This window comes from Cucumis melo, chromosome 10 (assembly GCF_025177605.1).
Source record: "Cucumis melo cultivar AY chromosome 10, USDA_Cmelo_AY_1.0, whole genome shotgun sequence".
Classification (NCBI taxonomy): domain Eukaryota; kingdom Viridiplantae; phylum Streptophyta; class Magnoliopsida; order Cucurbitales; family Cucurbitaceae; genus Cucumis; species Cucumis melo.
The window spans coordinates 4,766,540-4,790,776 of record NC_066866.1 but is presented as its reverse complement, the minus strand read 5'-3'; the positions used below and the strand labels follow the sequence as shown (position 1 = coordinate 4,790,776).

The following is a 24,237-nucleotide window of genomic DNA, read 5'->3' as shown; positions in this document are numbered from 1 at the left end:
AGTTAAAATTTTGCTGTTTCAAAGAGCAAAAATGTGGAACATTGGAAGAAAGAAGAGTGGACGAGGGACTATGAGATATCTCACTAATTGAGATAAACAGTTCTAAGCATGTAGAATATCTCTGTACAATCTTTGAAGAAAATGATCTACAAATTACATCATATTTTAAGTGGAAAGAATCTGAGAATCAAAGTATAAGCTGATCATAGTGGCACCTGAACTAAGATGGCTAAAACAGTTGCCAGGCTATTTACATAAAAGTGCATATTTGTTAACTAAAATTGCAAAAGATTGCTCACAATTTTGATTTCCTAAGCAAATGTATAAAATATGCAATTACCTAAGTCGTAGTATCAATCATCGTTTGTTCTTTCGTACCTGGTTTTCAAAGACTTTTTTGAGCAAAGGAAGGCTTTATGGGACCAAATGGGAAAACAAATTGCCAAAGAATCAAAGAATCTTTTATGTTTTTTTAGTACTGTTGGATTTAGAGTCAGCACGAACTGTCTTGTTTGAGAAGCAATGGCGCACACGGACTTGGTGACTGAATGACCGAGTTGAGCAACTTCCTTCTACAATGACAGTTAACATAACTTCCTTGTCTCGTGTGTCTTCGCACCACCAGTTTTGTGGGATGCCATCAACAAACTCTTCCAACGTGTGGGATTCTTCGTGGTGTACCGATATCTCGATAGATTGTTCAGGTTTAATTATTCCTGCAGCTGGTGTTACCTGCAATTAGAAATAACACAAATGTAAGCCTCCTAAAATTACCAATCCAACCATATCTGTAGTTGGTATCATTAAAGCTATGTGGGGTTTAAGCCTCCTAAAATTATGCAATGTCAGATAAAGAAATGATGTGTTTATCAGGCACGATTATAAAATCCTTCACAAAATTCAGCGAGTTTTCCTTTGATCCTCTTGATGAGGAGAAGATTCTTCATCCTAAACAAATTTCAATCTAACAAGGGAAGATCAGTCCGAAGCCAAATTTCTATAAGCTGTTACCTTAAGTCGTTATTCTTTCTCTAAACAGACATGGTACCCAGGTCAGTAAAGATTTGCAAGCATTTACATTGAACCTGAAGGAAATAAGACAATACCTCAAGCCACCGAGGAAATCCAAAGGCGCCTCTAGGATGATAATCACGCGCTTCGCCTTCATCCTTGATAGAGGATTGACCTTCAGAGATTATTCTAAAAGTAGCCTCGTCTTTCAGGCATTTATTGGTAATGTAGAAAAGAGATGACTCCTGGTTTTGAAGAATTATAGTGTTGGTGCTGACGGTGGTTTCCGGAATGTATAATAATTCTTCAAAAATAGATTTCACTTTCTCGTTAGATTTAATAATGTCCCCGAACTCTTTTCTCCTCACTGACCTATCAGCATGGGAAATCTGAAGGTTGAATTTACATCTGACAGGTTTGTGATCACTATCAGTCACTTCCATGCAGGCCTCATACCTGCGAGTTCATCAAAATCTCAGAACCAAAAAGGAAAACTATGGGAAACAACAGAAAACTCCTCAAAAAGCACATACTTACAATAAAACAGATGATACTACAGGGCAATCTAAACTGCTTTCAGACACTGGAGCGGACCGATTGTCACGATATATTACTCTGTCACACCAAGCAGGAATACGTTTCTTCTCGCCAGCATCATATCCTGGATCAGGTATATAAAGAATGTTAACCACAGAACATGATGAACCTCTTGAGGGAATTACAAATCAGATTGATAAATATGAATGATAGACTGGCTAAACTTGTTCAAACCATGGAGAGTTTCCCGATCCAATAGTGATAGCTGGAAATATCTATTTCTTTTCTAAGCCATATACCTGCTAAACCGGGTCGATGCCTTTCAAACTTGTACGTAGGAGGGAATCTAATGAGTGCCTCACGCATGCCTTGAAAAACTTTCCCATTTTTCATTTCAGCCCTAAGCTGATCCTTTTCTCTAAGCCAGTCAAAGCATCTCTGGGAAACAAAGTCTCGTGCTTCATCATACGATATGCCAAAGAGCCGGTAATTGAAATCACCCAGAAACACAACCATATCTGCATCAGATAACTCAGGTTTTGGTTCTTCAGGATTGACGGCAGCAACCTAAATACCAGAAAGAGATAAGCATAGTGGATGGTAAAAAGGGAAGCAGGTAAAAAATGCTGCTGTATTATTCATCGAGACATACATTTGTAGCTCGAAGCGTATGAACAGAAGTTGAGACACCAGCTGCAACAGAGAGGGCCAAGGGCAAGCCAGAAGAGTAAAGCAGCCAAAATAAATATGTGGAGAAGGCAAGAGAGCAAGACAAAAACAGGTATGGCACCATACCAGCTGCATTATTTAGAAGGTTAGATGAGCGGTTGAAGACCATGTTTCGGTAAATGTGGTCAAAATCAGCATTACGACGGTTTACTGCTTCCAAGTGTGCAGCCAAGTGACAGTTCACAAAGCATATTATCCTATCATAGACTCTGATTCTCAAACCTACACCTCCCTGTTGGGTCAGTTTTAGCCGAGTCATATATTGGAAATCAGTGAGCACATGAGACTAAAAGAAGTCGTTCAATAATTTAAATATCTCATTGAACTGAAGCATTGCCATCTTAAAGGCAAAATGGAATGTCAAAAAATAAAATGATACACCTAAAATATTTCATTACTTCACCATTGTCATAGGACATCTCAAACAACATGCTCTCTAACAATAATCCCGATGTTTGAAGTTATTAACACATGTCAACTTGATACTTTTTCAAGGCTAATTAATTATACTTCTTTTGAAGTCCAAGGATTCCACAAACATTCAGTTTCACGGAACCTTCAAAGATGTCTCACGGTCAGATTTGATAGTTTTACAGCCACTTCAGGGTCACAAAAAGCAGATTATTCAAAATATTATGATTAAATAATTTTTATACACGAAAACTAAGAAATAAACAAACCTTATTACCGATTGCACGACCAAAACCACAAGGAACTGCTCCAGCATCGACATCTCCAACATGTGTTCTAAGATTTTTCTTCACCCTGACACAAAATATCAGCACATGCAATTAGAAATGATCTGTACAAGTATGATAGAGTTAACAGAAAATTCTACCAAACAGTATGGTAGAACAGACAACTTATGCTAGATGTAATAAAAGAATAATTACATCTAATGTTCAAATAACAGTGCTAACCAAAGAGAAATAAGCAAGCCAGCCAGTTGTCTGGAACCCATGCGTTCAAAAGTTGTCCCTTCATCCAAAGCTTTTCCAATAGTATCAATCCACCATTGTCCTACTGCACTGCCTTCAAGTCCTACCTGCAGTTGACGTAATATTGTTAGGCAAAAACCTTTTTTTCTTCTTCTTTTTCCTACAAAGGCGGAAAATTTTGAATGGATGGAAATGTATGCATATGCAACTTAATGATCTAGTGTGTGCTTTTGCATGTTGAATTCCTCAACAGATGCAGGTGAGAAACAAACATAGCTACAAACGGTATAGATTGTTCACAGCTAAGAAACATAGAGAAAATTGAGAGCAATACATACAAGTCATTACACTCATAAACAATTTGATTTCTTGGCTAACTATTGCATCATCACAAGCTATACCCAAAAATATATCGAAGATAACAAGCTTTCAGGAGCAAACAAATTGAGTTCATGAGTTAGTCAGTAGAAACTTGGTTCTAAACTCTTCCTTTTAGTGAAATTTTGGGTATTGATCCACCTAAATCCTGATCTTAAAAATATTGATGGTGAGAGATAGCTTAACAATAATCAGAAACTAACACACCATCAAAGAGTGCAGATGATCTTACAGTTTCTTTTGCAGCAGACATGGCAAGAAAACCTGCACCCATCTCTACTTCCTGCAATCCAACAACAACAATGCCGACATCCGAGACAGCAGAACCCAACCATGCCATCAAGGCTTCATGAGAGGCTCTTCCTTGTCCAACGTTCCATGTGCCAACCAGCATTTTGACATTTTGTTTTCTTGTGTATGACCCCTCTCTAGCAGCCAGTTCTGTCCGTACTATGTTATCAATAGGTCCTGGAGAAGTCATGTTCCAGCCACGAATTCCACCATGGTTAGCCAAGCTATAAACATATCCTCCGCCCACTGCCATTTTTAGCACAGGGCTACTATGAGCAACCCATCCTGCAACTAAGTTCCCCTCAAGATCCACTATCTGGATAACTCCACTCACATAACCCACATACATCCGTGTCCCAAAAGCACAGAAGCACTGAACAGCATAAGGGTGGTGGTTAAAATCTTGCAACCGATTCCCATTTCCATCCCACTGCACTAACATGCCATTTGTACATCCACTCCAAATCATGCCATCCGTGGCCAACATTATTGTCTCTACTCTCTTGATATCTTCTGTAAATGCCCCTGCTCCCTTTGCAACCCGACGAACAGCATCTGCAGCTCCCATTATGGCATTGCGTGACCTCTGGAGAAAGCCCTGTGGTTTTTCTTTTTTGGAAGTGGAAACAAATTTTACTTTCATCTCATCTTCCACTGCTTGATCTTGGGGGGGTGTTAGCGCATCAACTCGAGTCTCAGTCTGACCATCTACATTAAAAACTTTAACAAGCTCCCTTGTTCGAGCATCCCTGTAGCATACAAATTTCGAATGAAGTTCATTTCTTTCACCTCTTAGGCTCTCACACATAAAAGAAATGTGATAAAAGATCAGTTTTGGTTCAGCATGCTTGGTTCACTTCTAATATGCTAATTACTGAGATTCATGACTCAGAGCTATGAAGACTAATTTTGCAGCAATTAGGAAACATTAAAAAATAGCACTTCCCTAATAGGAGAAAGAAAGCCATTGGACAAATACTTAGTATGTTCATCACTCTCTCTCTCTTTCTCTCTCTTTTTTAGTGGTGGTCGTGGTGGGGTAAAGTGAGTTTTAAGAGTTACTTTCAATTTTCTCACCTTTTAATATTTTTAGTGTATTCCATTTAGACTCACTAAAATATACTAAAATATTCAGTAATACCCTTGCAGTCATGTGACACTTCCACTTGTAATAGTTTAGAGGGCTTTTTCTTTCTTTCTTATGTGCAAATGGAATTTAAATCTCTGATGTTTGAATGGAGGATTAATGTCCTACCAATTGAGGTATGCTTAGGTTGGCAATTTAGAGGGTTAGTTGAGGTGAGCTATATTGAAAAATGATGAAATATATCATTCACCTTGCAACACTCATCTGAATATGAAGGCCAAATTGATCACATTAAAGTCAACAGTATGAATACGATATTAATGCAAGAGTAAAAATTGCATTTCCCCCTAACCTCCATTGGTTATTTAAGATTATATTCACAGAATTTTTATATTTGATATAACCATTGAACTGTACAGAACAATCTGAAGTGAGTACCTACCACAATGAGAATGAAAGGGCCCCAGCACACCAAACTTTGGCTTTAACATTATCAGATAACAAGCACTTTACGTCTTGAGAAGATATGCTACAGACACCATTAACTGTTACTTGGCTCCTTAGGTCAATATATGACCTCTCTACAAGTAAAGCAGCCATATGCCTTTCCCCGGACGAAAGGCAAAGAGACTTTTCAATTGCTTCCCATGGCCAGACCTTAATAATACCACCCTCAGCACCTGACCACAAATCACCTGCAAAAACAAAATGAATACAGTAAGCCAAAATCAGTAGGGGCGACATTGCTTGTCACTTGTATACCTTTTAATCACATTGTTTGGTTAATATTGAAAAGTATTTCAATGAAAAAAAAATGGTAGCATTATGAATCTAATATCTTCAAACCCAGTCTTCTCCACAGTAAAAGTCATATTGAAGAAATCCCAGATGGGGTGTGGGCCCATTTGATTTCTCCTAATCCTGAATTCATACCATCAGTAACTTGCTTGGTTTTTCTTTATCATGGAATTTCTAGGACAAAGAAAATCATACCACAGTAACAAAGAGAAGATATGAACAGTAATTTCCTAGGATGGAGAGTTCCAAAACATTTAGAGTCAACAGTAGACTGCTAAATAGTTAGTTCAGTTAAGACTTGGAACCCTCTCCTTTATCAATTCTAACATGCTTCTTTTGACTTTTCTTGGGAAAAAGACAGCATACCGTAAGAAGTTATGGTCATAGCAAGAACAGGACCACGGTGGGCTTGCCATGAAAGCCCCTCCTTGAAAGGCATTTCATCCAAAGACTGATCCATCTTCCAAGATCTAATCTTCCCATCCTTATGCCCACTCCACACCAATCTATTCCCATTGTCTACAATCAAACACATGGTGGGAGAGGTGTTTGCGGATTCATAAAATGGAGCAGCATCCTCATCGCCCCTTCTCACCCTTCCTCCCAGTCCACTACCAGCTTCATAAGCATTCTCAAAATTCCAGAACCGAACCCCACATTCCTGCCCTGCCCATAACTGCGTCTCTGTACAAACAATATTTCTCAAGAATTTCCCTATCTGTGTCTCCCTCAATGGATGTGGCCTCAGCTCCAGGCACGTCGGCCGACCAGGATGAACCGAGGCACGAATCGGAACCTTAAAAAACCCAGTAGAGCCACCGCTGCCGACGAACTCCGCCAATGCCTGAGATTGGCGTGAATCATCGAGGCCACCACCGCCGTCCATACAGAGATTCTGGTCCAATCTCTGGGAGAGAAATTCCTCCCCACCAATGGCGGAGGTGGTCGAATAGGGAAGAAAATCATCATCAGAGGAATCATAATACCCCTCCATAACTTTAGGAATCTGATCTTCATCCAAACTATGCTTACGAAGCTGAAAACGCTTCTGATCGGAACCAGCTCGAAGCTGTTGGCTGTAAGAATGGGATTTCCGAGGAGGCGGGACAGAGCTCAACCCCGCCAAGGCCTCCCGTTCATCGTCTTCAATGCGATCGTCCATGAAAGAGATGCAAAGGAAAGTGGATTAGAGGAGAAATGGGGAAATGGGTATGAGGGAAAATGGGAAGAATGAATGAAAGATTGTTGTTTGATTGAGAATTGAGGAAATGGGAAAAGGGGGAAATGGGAGATGATCCGAAAGAGAAGGAAGAGAGAGAGAGAGAGAGAGAGATGAAGAAGAAATGTTGAAATACAACCATGGAAAATGGAAGAGAGAATTGAACGATTCTGCAGAAAAGGAGACGGAAAGAGCGGGAAGGAAGGTGAAGGATTAACAGAATCCTTTGGACATTATTGCTTTGCTTTCACCAACACAACGGAACCAACTCCATTCTTTGTCATCACCTTCATCCATCTTCATGTTCTTCCATTCCAACATTATTTTTATTATATATGCTTAGTTCACTAAATTTTTTTATTTGTTTTTATTTTAGTATGTAAAGTTTAAAGATTGATTTTAGCCAACACAATCATCACAACAATTGTATAAGCATATAGAATATCTTACAACAATATATGTTTTGAAAGTTGTATATAAACTGTTCTTATTTTCTTTTGCATTTTCTTTACAAACTTTTAAGTTAGAGAATCAAGTCTCGAACTTCATGATCGATAGCATACATTTCACACAATACCACCATCAAATTATATTGCAAAGTTTTTAATATTATTACATTATCAAGATGAACATTGGACAATGCATTTGACAACCTCTCCTCGTAAAAATGACAGATGAAATAGTTGCCAACGTTTGAAAAAAATGCACAAGCCAACTTTTTTAATATTAAAGATTAAAAAAAAGGGGTATTTAATCCTTAGATCTCAAAACCAAATTGAAACAAAACTCAAAACCAAATATATGATATAGGTATATTTCTTGAGTTATTTTTAAATATAGTCAAATAAACCAAAATATTTAAAACTTTTATACTATTTGTAAATATTTTTTTAGCGTTTGTGTCATTTAAAACCTTAAAAAAGTGTTTGGTGGCTCCTAATGTGATGAGTTTGTAATTCATTATAATACATGAAAATTCATGTATTGTTCTAAGGTCTTGAATTTGATTTATAATACAAAACTAATTTGGTTTCGATAGTCCAATCCGTTATTTCATATTTCACCGTTTCATTTATGTTTCGTCTTTAATTACTCAACATTTTTTTTGACAATTCTTTGATTTCTATTAATAATTCAGATCATCACGACTCTCCAAACAACTTCTTAAATTTTTATATAACGCCACATTTTCTCTTAAATTTTTAATTTTTGATTTTTGATTCCTAGGAAGATATTCAATTTAGCCATCTTTGCTTAGCCAAATACAAAGTATTAGTTCTTTACCTTTTTCATTAAAAAGAAAAAATAAATTAGAAAAAAAGGAAAATTATTATTAATAACATTGAAACATAATAGAATTATTTAACGAATATAGCAAAATTTTAAAATAAATTGATGAATTTTTATTATATTTCGTAAATAATTTCAGTATTTTGTTATTTTAAAAATTTTCTTGAAAAAAGTCGAATAGTTAGTAAATTTGACAAATACTTGAACTTTAGGTTTATCGATTGTCTCGAAAAGTTGAATTCCTGTAAATGTTTTCCTTTTCTTTTTTAACCTTCTTTGGAAGTTCCTGCTGAATTTTGTTTCTAATGTTTTTTTATTTAAAAAATAGGTAGATAAGGAATATATACTTTTGTATTTTATTTTAGTTAATGAAATTGATGATTTTGAATCGTAATGCAACCTATCTAATATGGTATTTTAACTACTCACGACACTAATTATAGAGATAAATAATCAAACCTTCGACCTATAGACTAAAAGGTCAAGTTAATTATCTTTAAACTATGCTCATTTTGACACGTAGTTTAACTACTTATTTTATTGTATAGTCGATATTTCAACTTCTTTGATGGTTTAAAATTTTAAGGTAATAATTAAGTTTTCGTTTGGACTTACTATACTAATAAAGATTTGGTCGATTCGTGTTACATTTTTAATAAAATTATTTTATTTAAAAGTAGATAACTAAATATTATTAATTATTTTAAATCACTCACAACTCTTCATTTCTTTTCCTCTTCTTCCCCTCTTTTCGAGTTTAAGAAAATTAAAAGACATTTCATACCCTAAACCTCGAGTTCCCCTCTTTTTAACTTAAGATGTAACACACATGCCAAAAATAAATACGTTTTTTTTTTTAATTTCCAACTAAATTAACACTTTTAAAATATATATATAATAAATGAGCTTACAAAAACATTGATCAGATAGATTCCTAAAAAAAATTGTTACGAAAAAATATTAAAATTCTAGATAAAGTTTCTCTTCGAGAGAAGGATAAAAATAAACATGTTAGAAAGAAATAATACACTCTCAAATAATATGCACATGCTACAGTGTTCACCACCGAATATGTCTTAAAAACCCTAATTAATAGATAGTTTCTTAGAAGAAGAAAAAAATTTATCAAAATGTATTAATATCTTAGTTCGAATAGATACAAAGGATACGTGTAAAGTAAAGGCAAATGTTAAATGATATGTGCAACTTAGGAAGACCATATTAACTTTACTAGGCACATAAAAAGACTCAATATGCTATGTGAAAAAATGTTTAGAAAAATAACGCTCTAAAAAACTAATGAGTGGTATGTTTATATGAAAAAGAAAAACCTCTTTTCATACTAAATAGCTTTTTTAAGGAAAAAAAAATACTCTACAAAACAATGTTTATATCTTAAACAATAAAAGTAACTTTTAAAAATGTAAACATAAATTAACAAAAAAACACACACAAAACTTGTAATCAAATCTTTGATAAGCAAAGTGTGTCTAATTATACCGTCGTTCAAGTAATCTCAATATATATGTTTATAGGTTAGCTACTTAGAAAACAGATTCAGCTTTGTTCAAATAGCCCTAAACAAATCAAGGTGCATAAGGCGAGCAGTAAATCCTTTGAAAAGAGAAGCTGAATCCCTCGGGATAGAGGTCGTCCATGCTTGCTTTCTGATCTTATGCTCTTGCATGCTCATTCGTCGGCGCCTAAAAACTCTATTTCAATCTCGAGTGAAATGCCTGATTTTAGGCCTTTCAGATCGTGATATTCAAGCAAGAGAGAAAGAATGACTGCAAGGGCCGTCAGCAAAGGGATGCCTCTCGCTTTCGAAGTCTTGGGACTAGCCCTCCGTGCAAAGACTTTTTTTCGTAGTTAAGGACTGGTATTTCTCCTAATTTCATGTGTTTCCCTCTCCTTTCAGTCGAGCCTAGGCTTTCTCTTGATTTTGAAGTTTTATATAACGAGAAGGAAAAAAGGGAATCAATCAATCCCAGGCACATGAACAACTAGAAAGAAAAAGGAAGAAGGAAGCAGTTTCGAGAAGAACGTGCGGGATAGAACAAGATGGACTACTATTTATATCTATCTATATCATGGTAGACACATAGAGTAGTCTATTTTGGTGCATTGGAATCTATAGCAAGCAAATTGTGATCATATTTTGTAATATTTAAAATTTATTTCCAAAATTTTTGTTATTTATACTAATTTCCCTATGTATATATAGTAAAGCAATATATATTTGGTCATATCATGCACCGAGTAATCTTTAATTATATGATTGAGAAATCTTCAATCAATACATGCAAAAAAGCTCTCAAATTATCAACAAACGCTCAACTCAACTGACATTTATATATGTGTTAATGATCAAGCGGTCTAGTTCAAATCGTTCACTTGTACTAAAAAGAACTCTTTAATTAAGACAAACATTTAACACGCGACAAAAGAATCATGCATGTGTCGAGGATCCATTTCTCTTATTATCCATAAAATTTGTGCATGTGTAACCGTTTAAACTTTTTCTATTGTTTTTCTCTTCGTGTTGTATTTTTTATGCTAAAAGTTACAAAAATATGTGAATTTCTTGACCAAAAAAAGTTTACAAGAATTTATTTTTGGAGGTAAAGAAAAAGAAACATATAAAATAGTATTGAAAGTTTTCCCATCCAAGTTCTTGCAAAAAGAGGAATAGCAATTACCAAAGTTAAATCATTGTCCAAAAAACTTCTTTAAATTAGTTCGCCCATTTTTTCTTTTTACTTTTTATTTTCGGTATAGTCTCTAAATTTTAGATCTAATTTTTATTTAGTCCATAGAATTTTAAGGCGTTATACCATTAAAATTTGAATTCAACTTCAGTTTGATTCTTAGATTTGAATGTTACAATTTTATGTCGAAGATAGTTTGATTTTTAAGTTTCAAGATTTACCTTTTTAACATTAATTGATATCAATTTGTTCGTAATAATTTTGAATTGATATCTTGGATTTAATTTAAATGGGGATGAAAAATAGTAAAGTTCAATTCATTAAAGGTTTTTTAAAATTAACAAAATTTAGCATTAAAGACAACAAAAGGTAAAGTATTTAATGGAAAAATCAAAGTTAAAGGAATAAATTCCGATTACCAAACTCAATTTTATATGTAAAATTGTAACATTAACTAAATTTATAGATTAAATTGAATTAAAATTTAAAAAGTAAAAATAAAAAATATATCCATTCAGATTTACATTTTTAAAAATAGTAAAATATTAAAACTATTTACAAAATTCGTCAAATTTTTATATTTAAATTTTTATTATATTTTATAAATATTTTCTTTTTTTTCGAAACTACCTATTACAAATGTAGAAGGTAATTCTAGAAACCAAAAAATATTTATTTATAAAATAAATAAGTGAAAGGAAACAAAATTTGATTTTATACGGAATGTAACCTTAGACATAGAATTAAACATTGAGCTATGGGTTATGTAGACATTTTTATCAACTTTGGTTGGACTTTATATTTGATCAAAATACCTTTTTAATATTACCTTTCAAACATAGTTTTGAACCTAAAAAGGAAACGTGGCTTACATTTTAAAAGGATTTTTCAAAAATAAAATAAATTATTTAATACGTTGGCATTGATTATATTCGATTTTTTTATTAAGTATAAATATTTTAGGTTTCTCTTAGAAGATATAACAAAACGGTCAAATATTGAACAATTCCGAAACTAAAAAGAATCCACAGGCTCATAATGGAAAATAACAAAAATGTCTTCGTCATCAACAGATTTGACTATTGTTTGGTACACCTTTAGATTTGTTCGTTTAGCTATCCAAAATTTTCAATTCTATCGTTTAATTTGGTTACATGATCTTATAGATTTGACCATAAATCTAAAAGTTTTTTTTTTCTTTTTAAAATTGCTTATAGATTTGGCTAAATGAATTTCTCTAATATTTTTTTATACACGATCGTTTATTTTTTCAAAATTCTATTATATACGATCATTTAGATTCCTTATGCACGATGTTTTACATTACCCAAATTTAAACGACATGTAAACAAAAAGAAGAAAAAAGAAAGACAATAGAAAAAAATAAATTTGAAGTTCAAAACTGAAATATTTTAAAAATGACTTTGTTTCGAGAAGTTTGTTATATTTATGAAAATTTCTCGATATTAAATCCATTTTCTTTTATTTTTAACTATTTTCGTGTTCTTTAAAAACATTTAAACTTATTTATTCGTTTAACCAATTTAGAAAACATCTTGGAAAGGAGAGAGAATAATGGAGAAATATATAAATATAATTTTAACAAAAACAATATATTAATTTATATGTGAACTTGAGTTGTACCAATTAAAAAATCAATGAACAACTATCTAAACTGGGATTTTTTTTTATTTCTTTTAGGTGTATCAATTTAACCATTCTTTAGCTTCTGTTTGGAAAATGTTGTATAAAGCTAATGTTGTATAAAGCTTATAATTTATAAATTATTTTTAAAAATTATTCAGTAAGGAACCAATTATCACATATGTATATTTTATATTTTTTAAAATGACATGTAATAGATGGTTTGACTTAGAGAAAGAGTCTAGCGAAGAGGAAGAGTCCGGGTTATAGAGGAAGACGATGACAAACGATAAGGAAAACGACATGAAGAGGAAGATAATGAGAGAAAGAGGGAAAGGATGATTATTTGGGGAATATGATTGAGATAAATATGAGAAGGAAGCCAATAAAAATAATTGAGAAAAAAGAAAAGACAACAAATAAAAATAATTGAAAAAAAAAGAAACCAATAAAAATAATTTAAAAAATGGAACCAATAAAAATAATTGAGAAAAATAAAAAGAAAACCAATAAAAATAATTGAGAAAAAGAAAAATGAAACAATTAAAAATAAATTGAGGAAAATGAAAAGTAAACCAGTAGAAATAATTGAGAAACGGAACAAAAAAAACAACTTTCTCCTCCAAATAATTTCTTATAAAATGGAAAACGTTTCTACTCTTCTTTTGGAACGAGAAACAATAAACGTTACCAAACACGTCCGTTTCTTAAAAAAATAAAAACAGGAAATAGAAAAACGAATGAACTCTTAAATATCAAATTAATAATTATTTCAATTTAAATCTGAATTTATAAAAGGGATCTTTTCAAAACTATAAAAAAGACAACAAAATATTTACACTAACAATTCAAAAAACGAAAAAAGCCTAGAAGTATATTTGCTATCGTTTAGATATGGTTATTATTTGATATGCGATTGTTTATATATGACTACAATCTATATGTTGAACTGCAATTTATCTTTTCAATTATATCGTTTTATTTTGTTAGACGATCATTTAATTTGGTTACACAAATCTAAATGATTTTTTTTTTCAAAATTTGGTACGCGAATTTTTTAATTCTTTTGGTACACAATCATTTAGATTTATTTACATGGTTGTTTACTTTTTTTTACACGATCATTTACATTTGTTACTTCAATCCAAATGATTTTTTTTCAGGATTCTTTATAGATATTTTATTTTTAAATTTTTTTTAAACGATCGTTTACATCAGCTACTCCAATGTAAATGATTTGATTTTTTAAAAAATTTTTATACACAATTTTTTTTTTATGTTTTAATTTTCATTTGACCACTCCAATTTGATTTTTCTAAAGAAATCGCAGCGAAAAAAAAAAAGAGAAAAAGTAAAAAGATGATGCGGTGAAAAAATTAAACGACGTAGATAAAGAATTGAAAAACAAGAAAAAATAAGAACGATGATGAAAAGAAATTACAGGAAAGAAGAAAGACGAAAGGACGAAATCGCAAGAGGGAGACTATGAAAGAAAGACGAATGGAGGATAAAGCTAGAATATTTAAAAAGTGGTTAACTTTACAACATTTAAATAGTTTGGTGTTTTTGTTACATTTAAAAAAATTCTATTTATAAAAATTTAATTAATCTAAACTTTCAATTACATGGATACGCTCATGAAAGTTGGTTAAGACTAAAAATTTAGAATTTAAATTAATTCATTAGAATTTAAATTGATAGAACATCCAAACTTTGGTATAATTATTAGTTAAGATCTAAATTGATAAAAATGGATTTATTTAATTATTTTCTTTTTAAAATAACCGGAAATTCCGAACCGTCAAAATAAGTCTGACCGATAAAAATCCCACTTCTCAAAGATGGATTCATTTTCCGTTCCAGGTTATAAATTTGGGGTATTATAGTCTTTTCGATTACTAATGTTGAGCTACTTCTACAAATTCTAGATTTCTGGGTTCGTTTTCTAATTTCTTGATCGTAGAGCTATTTATGATAAAAACCCTAAATTTTCCTGGATCTGAGATTGCTTCGATAGATTTCTGTGTTGATTGCCAATTGATCGGAATGGTAATCGAATTCTGCTGAAGTTTTGGCAATTCTTTTGCTGTTGTTTCTTCATTTTTCATATTTTTTAAATCCATTTGAATGTCTCGAATCTGACGCCATGAGGAAGAAGCTCGATACCCGCTTTCCTGCTGTAAGTTTGTAATTCTTGGTTTTTACTTCCGATCGATTTGATAATTCTGTTCTGCTTCTTATGAATTGAAGGATTAATTTGTTTCGTTTATTAATTTCTGCTATTACGAAGAGATCACGGGTACAATTTCCCCCGGCGATTTGTGCAATTTTTTTTTTCTTTTTATATCATTATTATTATCATCTGGTTGGTATCGTGCAACGTTTTGATGTATTCATGATATGAAGGGGTTTTTTTTAAAAGAAAATAAAATATATGTATTTTTCCGTTTCTTTGTCTCGGCCAATTAAGCTAACTATGTAGTTTTGTTCATCTGCAACTTGTCCTGCTCGGTTCATAGTATTAGATATTAGTTACGGATCTTTGTGATGAATTTAATCATTGTTGATGTCCTATTATTGGTTGTTTTAACGCAGCTTTAAAAGTTTAAATTTATGCCTTTTTTGTTCTGCGAGGGGGGTAATTCATAGTGATTAGGTTTGCAATAGTAGGGTTTTTTCTAATAAAAAAATAAATCTGTTGCCAAACAAAAGGAGCTACTAAGAAAGAGAGGGGATTAAGAAAGGGCACAATGAACTATGATAGAGAGAAGTACTTGAAACAAATTGAATTAAGAAGCTCAAAGGGAGGCAGGGACTTTTCTTCCTAAATACCCTCCTGTTCCTATCTAACCAGACATGCCATGACATATAGAAACCCCCATCACAACAATCGCCATCTCACCCGACGAATGAGATCAAATTTGTGAAAGGGAACAACAGAGGAGGTGATTGTGTCCTCAAGATAGTAAACCACAAAAATCAACCAAAAAACTCTACCCTTTACCTTTTAGTTTTGTGTGAATATAGGAACAGTTTTTTGAGACGACACTCAACATTCTTTATGGCAGTGAGTAAGTTGTAACGTTAAAATATTTGTTTTTGTCCATATTTTTATTTACTCACAAAAATCTGTTCATTGTACTGAAGCTTTGAAATCTTCTTGAAAGTGTTAACTAAGGTTCAATAACAAGACATACCTCTTGATTTTTAATTTCTAACTGCTAAACTAGTGGAAAATACTCTATTGGGAAACCTAGAGGTTGACCTGAAACCCGGGAGATGATTAATTTCTGGGGTGCTTGGTGGCGCTCCTACGATCTCTATAATTGCTTCTATGAACAATACTTTTTTATTTGTGCCAATTGAGTAGATTTTGGCTTTTCTTTAGGCTTTAATGATCTCTGTCAATTCGTTTGCCTGTCCTTTTGACAATTGACATGAATCATGCATATTAAAAGCCTCGAGTGTTTAAACTGGCCTTTTTCTCTCGCACACGTCAGCTATCTTTTTTTTTAACTTCTAGAATATGAGTTCTGTAGATAATTTGATTAGTTCATAAATGTTTTGATTGGAAGCTTTTCTTCTTCTTCTTCTTCTTCTTCTTCTTCCTTTTTTTTTTTTCTTTATAAAGATGACAAAGACTTTTTTTGTTTAGAATTTGGATGTAGGGGTCGTGGCTTTCTTACTTTAGACTTGTGAGGACAGAACATCTTGATAGTTTACATAATGGTTTTGTGAGGACAGAACATCTTGATAGTTTACATAATGGGATGTTATTTTTTGTAAGTCTTTTTGAATTGTTTCATTGGAAAAGTTTTAAAATAGAATATAAAAAATCTCCACATAGAATGCAAAGGAGACATGTATGCCCTTCCAAAGGGCGTTCTTGAACAATCTCTTTTTTGTTACCATTTACCAACCAACAACCATGGTCCGACATTCAATGCTACTCAAATGATCTCTTGAAACCAGGTGAAGAATGGTAGCTCAATACGTTGTGAATTGATTTCAAAGCACTAAACGAATTAATAGTCAATTCACTTACTTTTTGTTATTAGTGAATCTTACTGATGTGCGGACGTCACTTTTCTCTGCTGCTCGATATAAATAGTCTTGTGACTTCTTTTGGCAGTCATTGAGGATCATGATTAAGAGGCCCCCTTTCATACTTAAATTAGACATCCAATGGCTTGGATTTTGCTTAATGATTTTAGTTTCTATATGTTTTTGCTTTTTTGGAAGTTTAACATAATAACATGTCAGAAATTTTCAAAGACCTTGTGGACTCACTTTATTCAGTTAAACTGTGAGGAAGAATACATCTCAACTGAACATTGAACTTTCAAATGAATCCTTAACTTTAATTGGACATTCAGTTCATTGTTGTCTGATGAATGATTGTATTTGGCAGGCTCGAATTAAAAAGATAATGCAAGCAGATGAGGATGTTGGAAAGATAGCATTGGCAGTGCCCGTTTTAGTTTGTAAGCAAACGTTACAGATCGTTTAGTCATGTTTGATGTCATACTTTGTTCATGTAAGAAATACGATTGCTAATGTTTCTTCAACATTAATACCAGCTAAAGCATTGGAACTGTTCCTGCAAGACCTCTGTGATCGAACATATGAGATAACTCTACAAAGAGGAGCAAAGACAATGAACTCTTTACACCTGTAAGAACATATTTTAACCAACCCTTTTTTTTTGGTTTTGTGACAGCCATGTATTCAAGCTTCGAAAATTTACATTTCTTTTTGTTTTGACTCTTGTTTCAAATTTACCTTTAGTATCTAACTGGTTAATTCCTTGAGTGACCTACAACCTAAAATGAGGAATTGGTTAATTCCTCAAACTTCATTGCTATGTTTTTGGTTATCAATTTGTCTTAACGTTATTTCAATTTTTATTACAGAAAGCACTGTGTACAAAGCTATAGTGTTTTTGATTTTCTGAGGGATATTGTTGGTCGGGTTCCAGATTATGGTCATGGTCATTCTGATGGTGCTGTTGATGATAGAAAGAGGAGGTATGAAATGCTTATTTTCATGTTACTATTTTGTTAAGATCCATAGATTACTAAACGTGCTACATCTGATCAGGAAACCCCTTGGTGATGAGGGCAATGATTTTGACGAGCTGAAAAAGAGCAAGATGGTAATTATTCTTTCCTCCTAACGAATCAGCTTAATATTTGTTAAACTGCATTTTATTTGACTTAGACAGCAAACCAAGACTTAAGAATTAGTAATTATCACCCTAGCTCAGTGGTAATTGGCACTATCTTTCTCCTTAGAGATCGAAGTTTTAATCTCCCACTCAGTTGTTGTATTGCAAAAAGATAAGATTTAGTAATTGACGTTTTTGTGGTGTCATCAAATACATAACGAATTCACTGGACTGGAGAAATGAATTGAAAGTTAAATCACACTAAGAATGATAACATGATTCCTTTTCCTTTTATCTCCCCAGCATGACATGAGCCATGGCAGCACTGGTAGAGGAAGAGGAAGGGGACGAGGACGGGGCCGTGGACGACCTGCTCGATCAGCCGAAAGGGACAACTACCAACCTAACCCTGATGTCGACCCTTGCACATCCATAGAGAACAGGAACAAGAACCCCAACCCAGATGTGCACATGGAACATCACGTCGAGCCTGGTGATACACCAAAAGAAGTTAGCGAAGCCAATCAAGCTATCCAAAACTTCGATCTCAATGCCGATGTTAGCACCAACGAAGACTCCAAAACAGTACCAGCAGCAGCAGTTTCAGATGCGCCCATCGAACCAGCTGCACCTACAACTACCGAGTCCGAGACTAAAGCAGTTGATGAATTCCATGCTTGGCCTCTTTCTGATGTGGACAAAATGGCAATTGATCCTCTCCAATATACACATCTCAGCTCAAGAGTAGACGAGGAAGAGGAAGATTATGATGAAGAGGAGTAAACAGGCTGACCGACCAGGCCGGACCGGCCACAATCGCTGAGAAACATCTGTTACTTGAAGCAAACTACATAGGAAGGGGAAGGTCAGTTTTAAGTAGAGGAAGAAAATAAGAAGAATCAGAGATTGGAGTTCAATCTATTACAATATCCTATGTAGTTTATCATTTTCTGATTTTTTTTTTTAAATCTTAATGTTCTAAGTAAATGATTTCTCGATCTAACATTAGGTCTGTAGCTGTTGAAAGTAATAGCTTTGTTCATTATGTAATCCATGTGAAGAGTGTTAACCTTTGGGGTAAGGGTAGGGTTGTACCTTTTTTTCTTTTTCTTCTTTTTCTTTATGCATTTTCAAAACCCTAATTAATTTACTAAGATAATAGTATTTTAGTTGAGAGTCCAATATTGCTCTCTTCCATCTTACCATTTTCTTTCATTTTAAGAGGTGGTTAGTTGTTTAAATCTAAAGTGCACTATGATAATCTATAATCTGAACTAAGGCCCAAGACCTGCCCCGAGGAATGGAGGAATGAATCATTTTTTTCTCATTGACAATCCATGGTCTAGAAAAAAAATATACATCCATTTGTATCTGTTTATATTTAAGAAAATGTATTGTTAGAAAGAGATGGACTGAAGGAGATGGACTTGTGAATTGTTAGAAAGAATGTTTTCAAAAATTGAATGTTTTCAAAAATTGAATGTTTTAAGTTCAGTCCTTTGGTACAAAACTCAATTCATTAGATCTAACGGTAGATCATTTCCATGTCCAACTTCTTAACTACCCTTATTCTAAAAACAAATTTCCAATGAATCTATGTTTACAACCATTTCCTTTTTTCACCGATGACTCTTCAAGTGCGATACATTATCCTTACCATTTAAGACAATTTCTTTTCTTTTAACAAAAAATTTTAATGTGAAATTAAACTATTAGTTTATATTCCAAATATTTATTTTTAGCTCTTCAAGTGGATAAATTCTACTTTAAAATCAAGCCTCTCTTATCAAATCTACATTCTCTTAGAAGAAAAAAAAAAAAAAGAGTTCAATTTTAAGCATGTGATATTATTTTCAATTCTTTAAATGCCCAATCATTTCATGTTTCCAAAAGAAAATGATACCACAACTCATCATACATATAGAAAAAATAAAATTACAAATTAGCATTAAAATGAATTACTAATTCGAATTTAGCGCACAAAAAGAAATAGCATCACTTCTACTCACTCAAAATTAAAAATAGAATCCAATTTTCATAGTGGTTTCCCAAGCATGCCCTATAACGTCCAATAGCTAAATCACGCCAATCTGGATTATCATTTGCCAGTCGCCAAACAAGGTGATTTCTATGGTTTAAAATTAATAAACACACCACATGATACTAATTTACAATCCCAAATTAAGCTTAAATCCACATTAACTCCCATCTGTTTGCTGTTTTTAAACGAGCTCCTAACACTATGTCGAAAACAAAAAAGACCTCTAAGAAACCCTTCTAGGTTCACTTCATACGAAGCAAATTATAGTGTAAACCCAGAATCGAGAGTATACCCACGATCCCTACGTTTTGTTGTTCATACAATTCAAGAAAGGATTAAAGAAAACAGAAGAAAAGGAAACCACAGATCCAAAACCTAATTAAATAGTGGCTACATCATTTATCATGGTCTTTTTATGCATCAGCCGGACGACTCGAGCTTCAAAAGAAGTTATGAAGTATACAGCTTTAAAGGTTCTATCGTACATAAACTTGTATTTTATTTAATTATATTGAACAATCCAAACTCTTTTAGGAATGATCTTGCACCATCTGATTTAGAAGGAAGTTACCTTCATTGTTCTTGTGGACCTCCACTTTGAACTTCTCTTCTTTACTCCCTCTCTTCAGCTTTAGGAGCAAATCAAACTTCGCAGCATCTTCGATCACCTGTTCTCACACCATCGTCAATCTCTCCATTAGTATTATGTAAATTGATAAATAACATAATTAAAATGAACGCAAGGTATGCGATTTAGGATGTTGAGTCTTCACCAGAAGAAAAATTTCATAAAGTATGAACATGGGGTATGAATGAATGCCTACCTTCTCGGGTTTAAAATGTTGGTCATATTGAGTTTGATAGAAGTGGTAGATTAGAAGCTAAGCTAATCAAAATGACATTAACATAGAAACGCAGTGAATACTACAAAAGTTCAAACTCAATGCCTTCTGGGATGAATGCTACCTTTACTGTCTGGTCGATCATACATGTCTAAATTATAAAGGAACAAAGAATATAAAGATGTTTTAGGTAACGTTTTATCTAGTTGGATTGAATTTTGCAGATTCAGTTTTTTATATGCCCTTGTTTTCTTCCATGTTTCTAAAAAAAAAAAAAGAAAAAGAAAAGGAATAAATAAATAAAGATCTTTCTACGCGAAGCTAAGTCTTGGAGCTATTTCATTCTCTAAAAAGAAAGCCTCATTCCAACCTCTCTCTATCTTGATGTGTTTTTCTAACCCAGACATACACATGTTTCATGTCTTTTCCAAACATTTAGGATAATCACGCTTTCGTCTCTGTGGAACATCCTTTCCACGGTGGGGTTTGCCACAAACAAAAATTCCTTGGCCTCTTTGGAGCAAGAGGAATGGAAGAATTTAGCTTTGTGGAATTGATTTCATTTTATACGTTTTATTTGTATTGGTGTCAATGTAAACAGCCTTTTAATGACTAAAGTCTTTCTTTGTTGATTTCTAGTTGGAGAGCTCTTTTATGATTCACCTTTCAATAATTTGAGTTTAGTCCTATTTCATCATCAATGAAAAAGTTTCAATTACGCAAGAAAGAAAAGGACAGAGAAATCCTGATATCATAGATCAACTTCACAGTCTCGTGATAACCAACTTAAATAGAGGTAAAACATACTACATAAAAAGACCATAATCCATTTACCTCTGCTTTGGCATGAATGATCTCCAGCAGTTCATACGGGACTAGAGAATTAGATCTCTGCTGGATCGTTCGAAGAGCATGCTGTGCTGCATCCTGAACATGAGGATCATGTGGTGGCACTTCACGCCATCCCTGGGGATGATCACCTAATTTCTAACCGTGGTCAATAGTATATTAAAGAAAACAATCGCCCTCTGTAAAATCAGCTAAAAGACTTTCACATACATTTACAGCTTTATGACCTGTAAGAATACAAACGAACATACAAGAACTAATGAATGCTTATGCTCTATAATAGAGCTACTAACATTTGCTAAATAGTGGACGATGCAAGTTTGCAAGAATATCAACCCTTAGTAAATTAGAAAAGAAACAAAGCCACAACTTCAGATTTTATCAGCCTTCAAGAGGTTATGAATGACTTCAACAGAAAGTGATCTCCAAAAAACAGGAAGAATATGAGTCAACACATTTCCTTTGACATTGGTTATATATTCAAAGCTATTTTAAATTGTAATTGAAACTGCACTGCAGAAGTTAAAGAATGTTATCCACCTTTTTTTGCACCAAGATCAGAAGGAGAAATTGAGGGGACATCGCCTGCATGCTTAAACTCTTGCAATTCTTTAAAATTCATCCATGACTTCACCCAAACCTTAGCTTCATACAGCTTCTTTTTACCAGCCTCAACCACCTCAACAGTAAGATGGTGTAGTGTACCAGCAACTACCTGCTCTTTCGCCTTCACGACTCTCACAAACTCGAGAAGTGAATTCTGCAAAGGAATGGGAAGATAATTACGTCATACACATATATAACAAGTGAAAAGTATAAGTCAGCTGCACGAAAAGTGGAAATAAGAACAGGAGGAATTTTTAGTTGCAAAAAACTACAATACTTTGCTTATGTGTATCCAATTTGGAAATTTCCAACAAATTTATCGTGGATATTTGTCAAAGGAAAATTTCCTCCTTAATTATGGAAAAAGAGCCCGTGAAATCAAAATAGAACATCCACTTAAAAGTTGGAATAAAACTTCAATACAAATACTCAGAAATGAGAGAAAAATAACTCTTTTAAACTGAAATGCAGTTAGTATACATATACATTGGATTTGATAGTAAAAGGAATTGTTATACTAAAATAAAATCAATATACAATTAGTTGGAATTTCATAGAAAGAGTGTTTAGACTGAAATAAAATTAACATAAAACACTTGTGAGAAACGAAGAAACAAACTTCTTTTCTGAAGACATGGAAACGTGCATGTTTAAGTAACTAGAAGTGATCAGAAAAATAGAAATCACATCGTCACAGGGGCAAGCTAACATGGTCTCCATTAGCCTTGAAAAGATTAAAACGCCAACATGTTTCCAGTTATCATCTTATGGAGGATTGCAAGATTTACATAATCAAAATTGAATGTTAATCCTAACTATTTATAGCCAGAAAGACTGGTTCAGTTTTTCAAGCTTTTAGATGCGAATTCAAATTCTATGATCAATCTAAAGACACATTATGTGCATATCCACTGACCAAACCTGAAAACTATAGACAGTCAAGTTCCTTAAAGAAATAAGAATCACACCACAGTCAACCGATCCAATCTACCAAACAAAGAAAGACGAAGAGAATCGTGCAGTTTTAGTTCAACACACACCCTCATACTACTCATCGACACCGACAGACACCGACAGACACCGACAGCATCAAAATGCAGAACAAGTCGAACAAAATTCAACATCGCGAAATGAATTCTGACTGAAACACAGAAATCCACAGCACAACACACAGCAAGAACGAGATCGACAACAAAAGGCACAGACGCCATCAGCGAGAATCAACGAAACGCGACAGGATAAAAAACACCGAGTAAGAAACAAAATTCATTTAAACAGACGGATATCGAAGGAGAAGCTGTTTACCTCTTTCTTGTTGTGTTCCTCGACGGCAAAACGAGCGAGTTCATCGACATCGGTGGAGTTGGAAGCTCCCTGAGAATCGTGAACGCCTCCAAGTGTGGACGCCATAAGGAGTGGATCGTCCTGCTCAGCGCAAAAGTGAGCTGATGCGTTACCTGCAAGAACGATGATCCAAGAGAAAAACAGCAGCAACAACAACAACGACAAAGTAGATGATAGTGGAGAAAACGAAATGGTGGAATGGTTGTTCATGACAGAGGAGAGATTTCCAGAGTTCCTTTCATCTCTTTCGATTTTGTGAAAAACTTCTTCGCGGTGAGATATGAATGAGAATCGCTCTCTCCCTCTCTTGGCGCCACGATCGTAAAATGGGATTCGTGCCAACTAGGTAACTGCGCCACGAAGCGATGCGTTTGGTTTAAGCATTTTATTTATTATTGGGCAAAGAATCAAATTTCTTTTGGATTCTCAATAGGTTTAATTGAACTGTCAACGCATTGCATTCAAGACATCAACTCTATCTTCTGCATATCCGAGTTGATATATTAAAAAAGTTTCCAATGGAAAATTTTCCAATATTATTGATAAAACTAACTAGTCCTTGTATACGACGTGAAGGTCGGTTCGAACATTTACTAAATTGACTATTATTAATTCAGGATCGATTTTTGTTTTATAAGAAAATATTTCGATGTTTATCTTCAATTTTTTTTAATAATTTATGAATTGAACTTATCTTTTATGAATCTAATTTTAAAATTTTAATTTTATTCAACATGCACGAAGCTTTTTATTATTAT

At 33.5% G+C, this 24,237-nt stretch overlaps 3 protein-coding genes across 4 annotated transcripts; 1 reads left to right on the top strand and 2 right to left on the bottom strand.

Moving 5' to 3' along the window:
* LOC103488817 (type I inositol polyphosphate 5-phosphatase 12) lies at positions 1 to 7,342 on the bottom strand. 2 transcript variants are annotated; one of them, XM_008447720.3, is made up of 11 exons: positions 6,136 to 7,341; positions 5,414 to 5,666; positions 3,826 to 4,633; positions 3,198 to 3,322; positions 2,958 to 3,042; positions 2,344 to 2,509; positions 2,201 to 2,241; positions 1,848 to 2,115; positions 1,549 to 1,672; positions 1,107 to 1,467; positions 1 to 732 (listed from the first exon to the last, which is right to left on the bottom strand). In XM_008447720.3, the coding sequence occupies exons 1-11, from the start codon at positions 6,929 to 6,931 to the stop codon at positions 463 to 465; spliced, it is 3,297 nt and encodes a 1,098-aa protein (XP_008445942.1). In that variant the 5' UTR covers positions 6,932 to 7,341; the 3' UTR covers positions 1 to 462. The 2 variants fall into 2 exon arrangements, with proteins under 2 accessions (XP_008445942.1, XP_008445941.1); XM_008447719.3 differs by having other exon boundaries at positions 2,201 to 2,509; positions 6,136 to 7,342.
* Positions 7,343 to 14,530: 7,188 nt separating this feature from the next.
* On the top strand, positions 14,531 to 18,979 carry LOC103488818 (uncharacterized). Its single transcript, XM_008447721.3, has 6 exons — positions 14,531 to 14,809; positions 17,042 to 17,114; positions 17,211 to 17,304; positions 17,544 to 17,657; positions 17,731 to 17,785; positions 18,101 to 18,979. Exons 1-6 carry the CDS (start codon positions 14,777 to 14,779, stop codon positions 18,578 to 18,580), a joined length of 849 nt encoding a protein of 282 aa, XP_008445943.1. The 5' UTR covers positions 14,531 to 14,776; the 3' UTR covers positions 18,581 to 18,979.
* Positions 18,980 to 20,060: 1,081 nt separating this feature from the next.
* Positions 20,061 to 24,063, bottom strand: LOC103488820 (cysteine proteinase inhibitor 12). Its single transcript, XM_008447722.3, has 4 exons — positions 23,441 to 24,063; positions 22,070 to 22,289; positions 21,515 to 21,660; positions 20,061 to 20,506 (listed from the first exon to the last, which is right to left on the bottom strand). The coding sequence occupies exons 1-4, from the start codon at positions 23,687 to 23,689 to the stop codon at positions 20,369 to 20,371; spliced, it is 753 nt and encodes a 250-aa protein (XP_008445944.1). The 5' UTR covers positions 23,690 to 24,063; the 3' UTR covers positions 20,061 to 20,368.
* Between the last annotated feature and the right edge of the window lie 174 nt (positions 24,064 to 24,237).

What these genes read in the sequence shown, in the direction of transcription:
- LOC103488817 (XM_008447719.3), bottom strand. Translation starts at nt 6,931, where the DNA reads ATGGACGATCGCATTGAAGACGATGAACGGGAGGCCTTGGCGGGGTTG. An exon ending in GCCCTTTCATTCTCATTGTG is followed by an intron (nt 4,634 to 5,413) that starts GTAGGTACTCAC and finishes TGTATGCTACAG; the next exon opens with GGATGCTCGAACAAGGGAGC. An exon ending in GGCTTGCTTATTTCTCTTTG is followed by an intron (nt 3,043 to 3,197) that starts GTTAGCACTGTT and finishes ATTTTGTGTCAG; the next exon opens with GGTGAAGAAAAATCTTAGAA.
- LOC103488820 (XM_008447722.3), bottom strand. Translation starts at nt 23,689, where the DNA reads ATGAACAACCATTCCACCATTTCGTTTTCTCCACTATCATCTACTTTG. An exon ending in TGATCTTGGTGCAAAAAAAG is followed by an intron (nt 21,661 to 22,069) that starts GTGGATAACATT and finishes GTTAGAAATTAG; the next exon opens with GTGATCATCCCCAGGGATGG. An exon ending in TCATTCATGCCAAAGCAGAG is followed by an intron (nt 20,507 to 21,514) that starts GTAAATGGATTA and finishes GTGTGAGAACAG; the next exon opens with GTGATCGAAGATGCTGCGAA.
- LOC103488818 (XM_008447721.3), top strand. Translation starts at nt 14,777, where the DNA reads ATGAGGAAGAAGCTCGATACCCGCTTTCCTGCT. An exon ending in TCGATACCCGCTTTCCTGCT is followed by an intron (nt 14,810 to 17,041) that starts GTAAGTTTGTAA and finishes TGTATTTGGCAG; the next exon opens with GCTCGAATTAAAAAGATAAT. An exon ending in AGCTGAAAAAGAGCAAGATG is followed by an intron (nt 17,786 to 18,100) that starts GTAATTATTCTT and finishes TTATCTCCCCAG; the next exon opens with CATGACATGAGCCATGGCAG.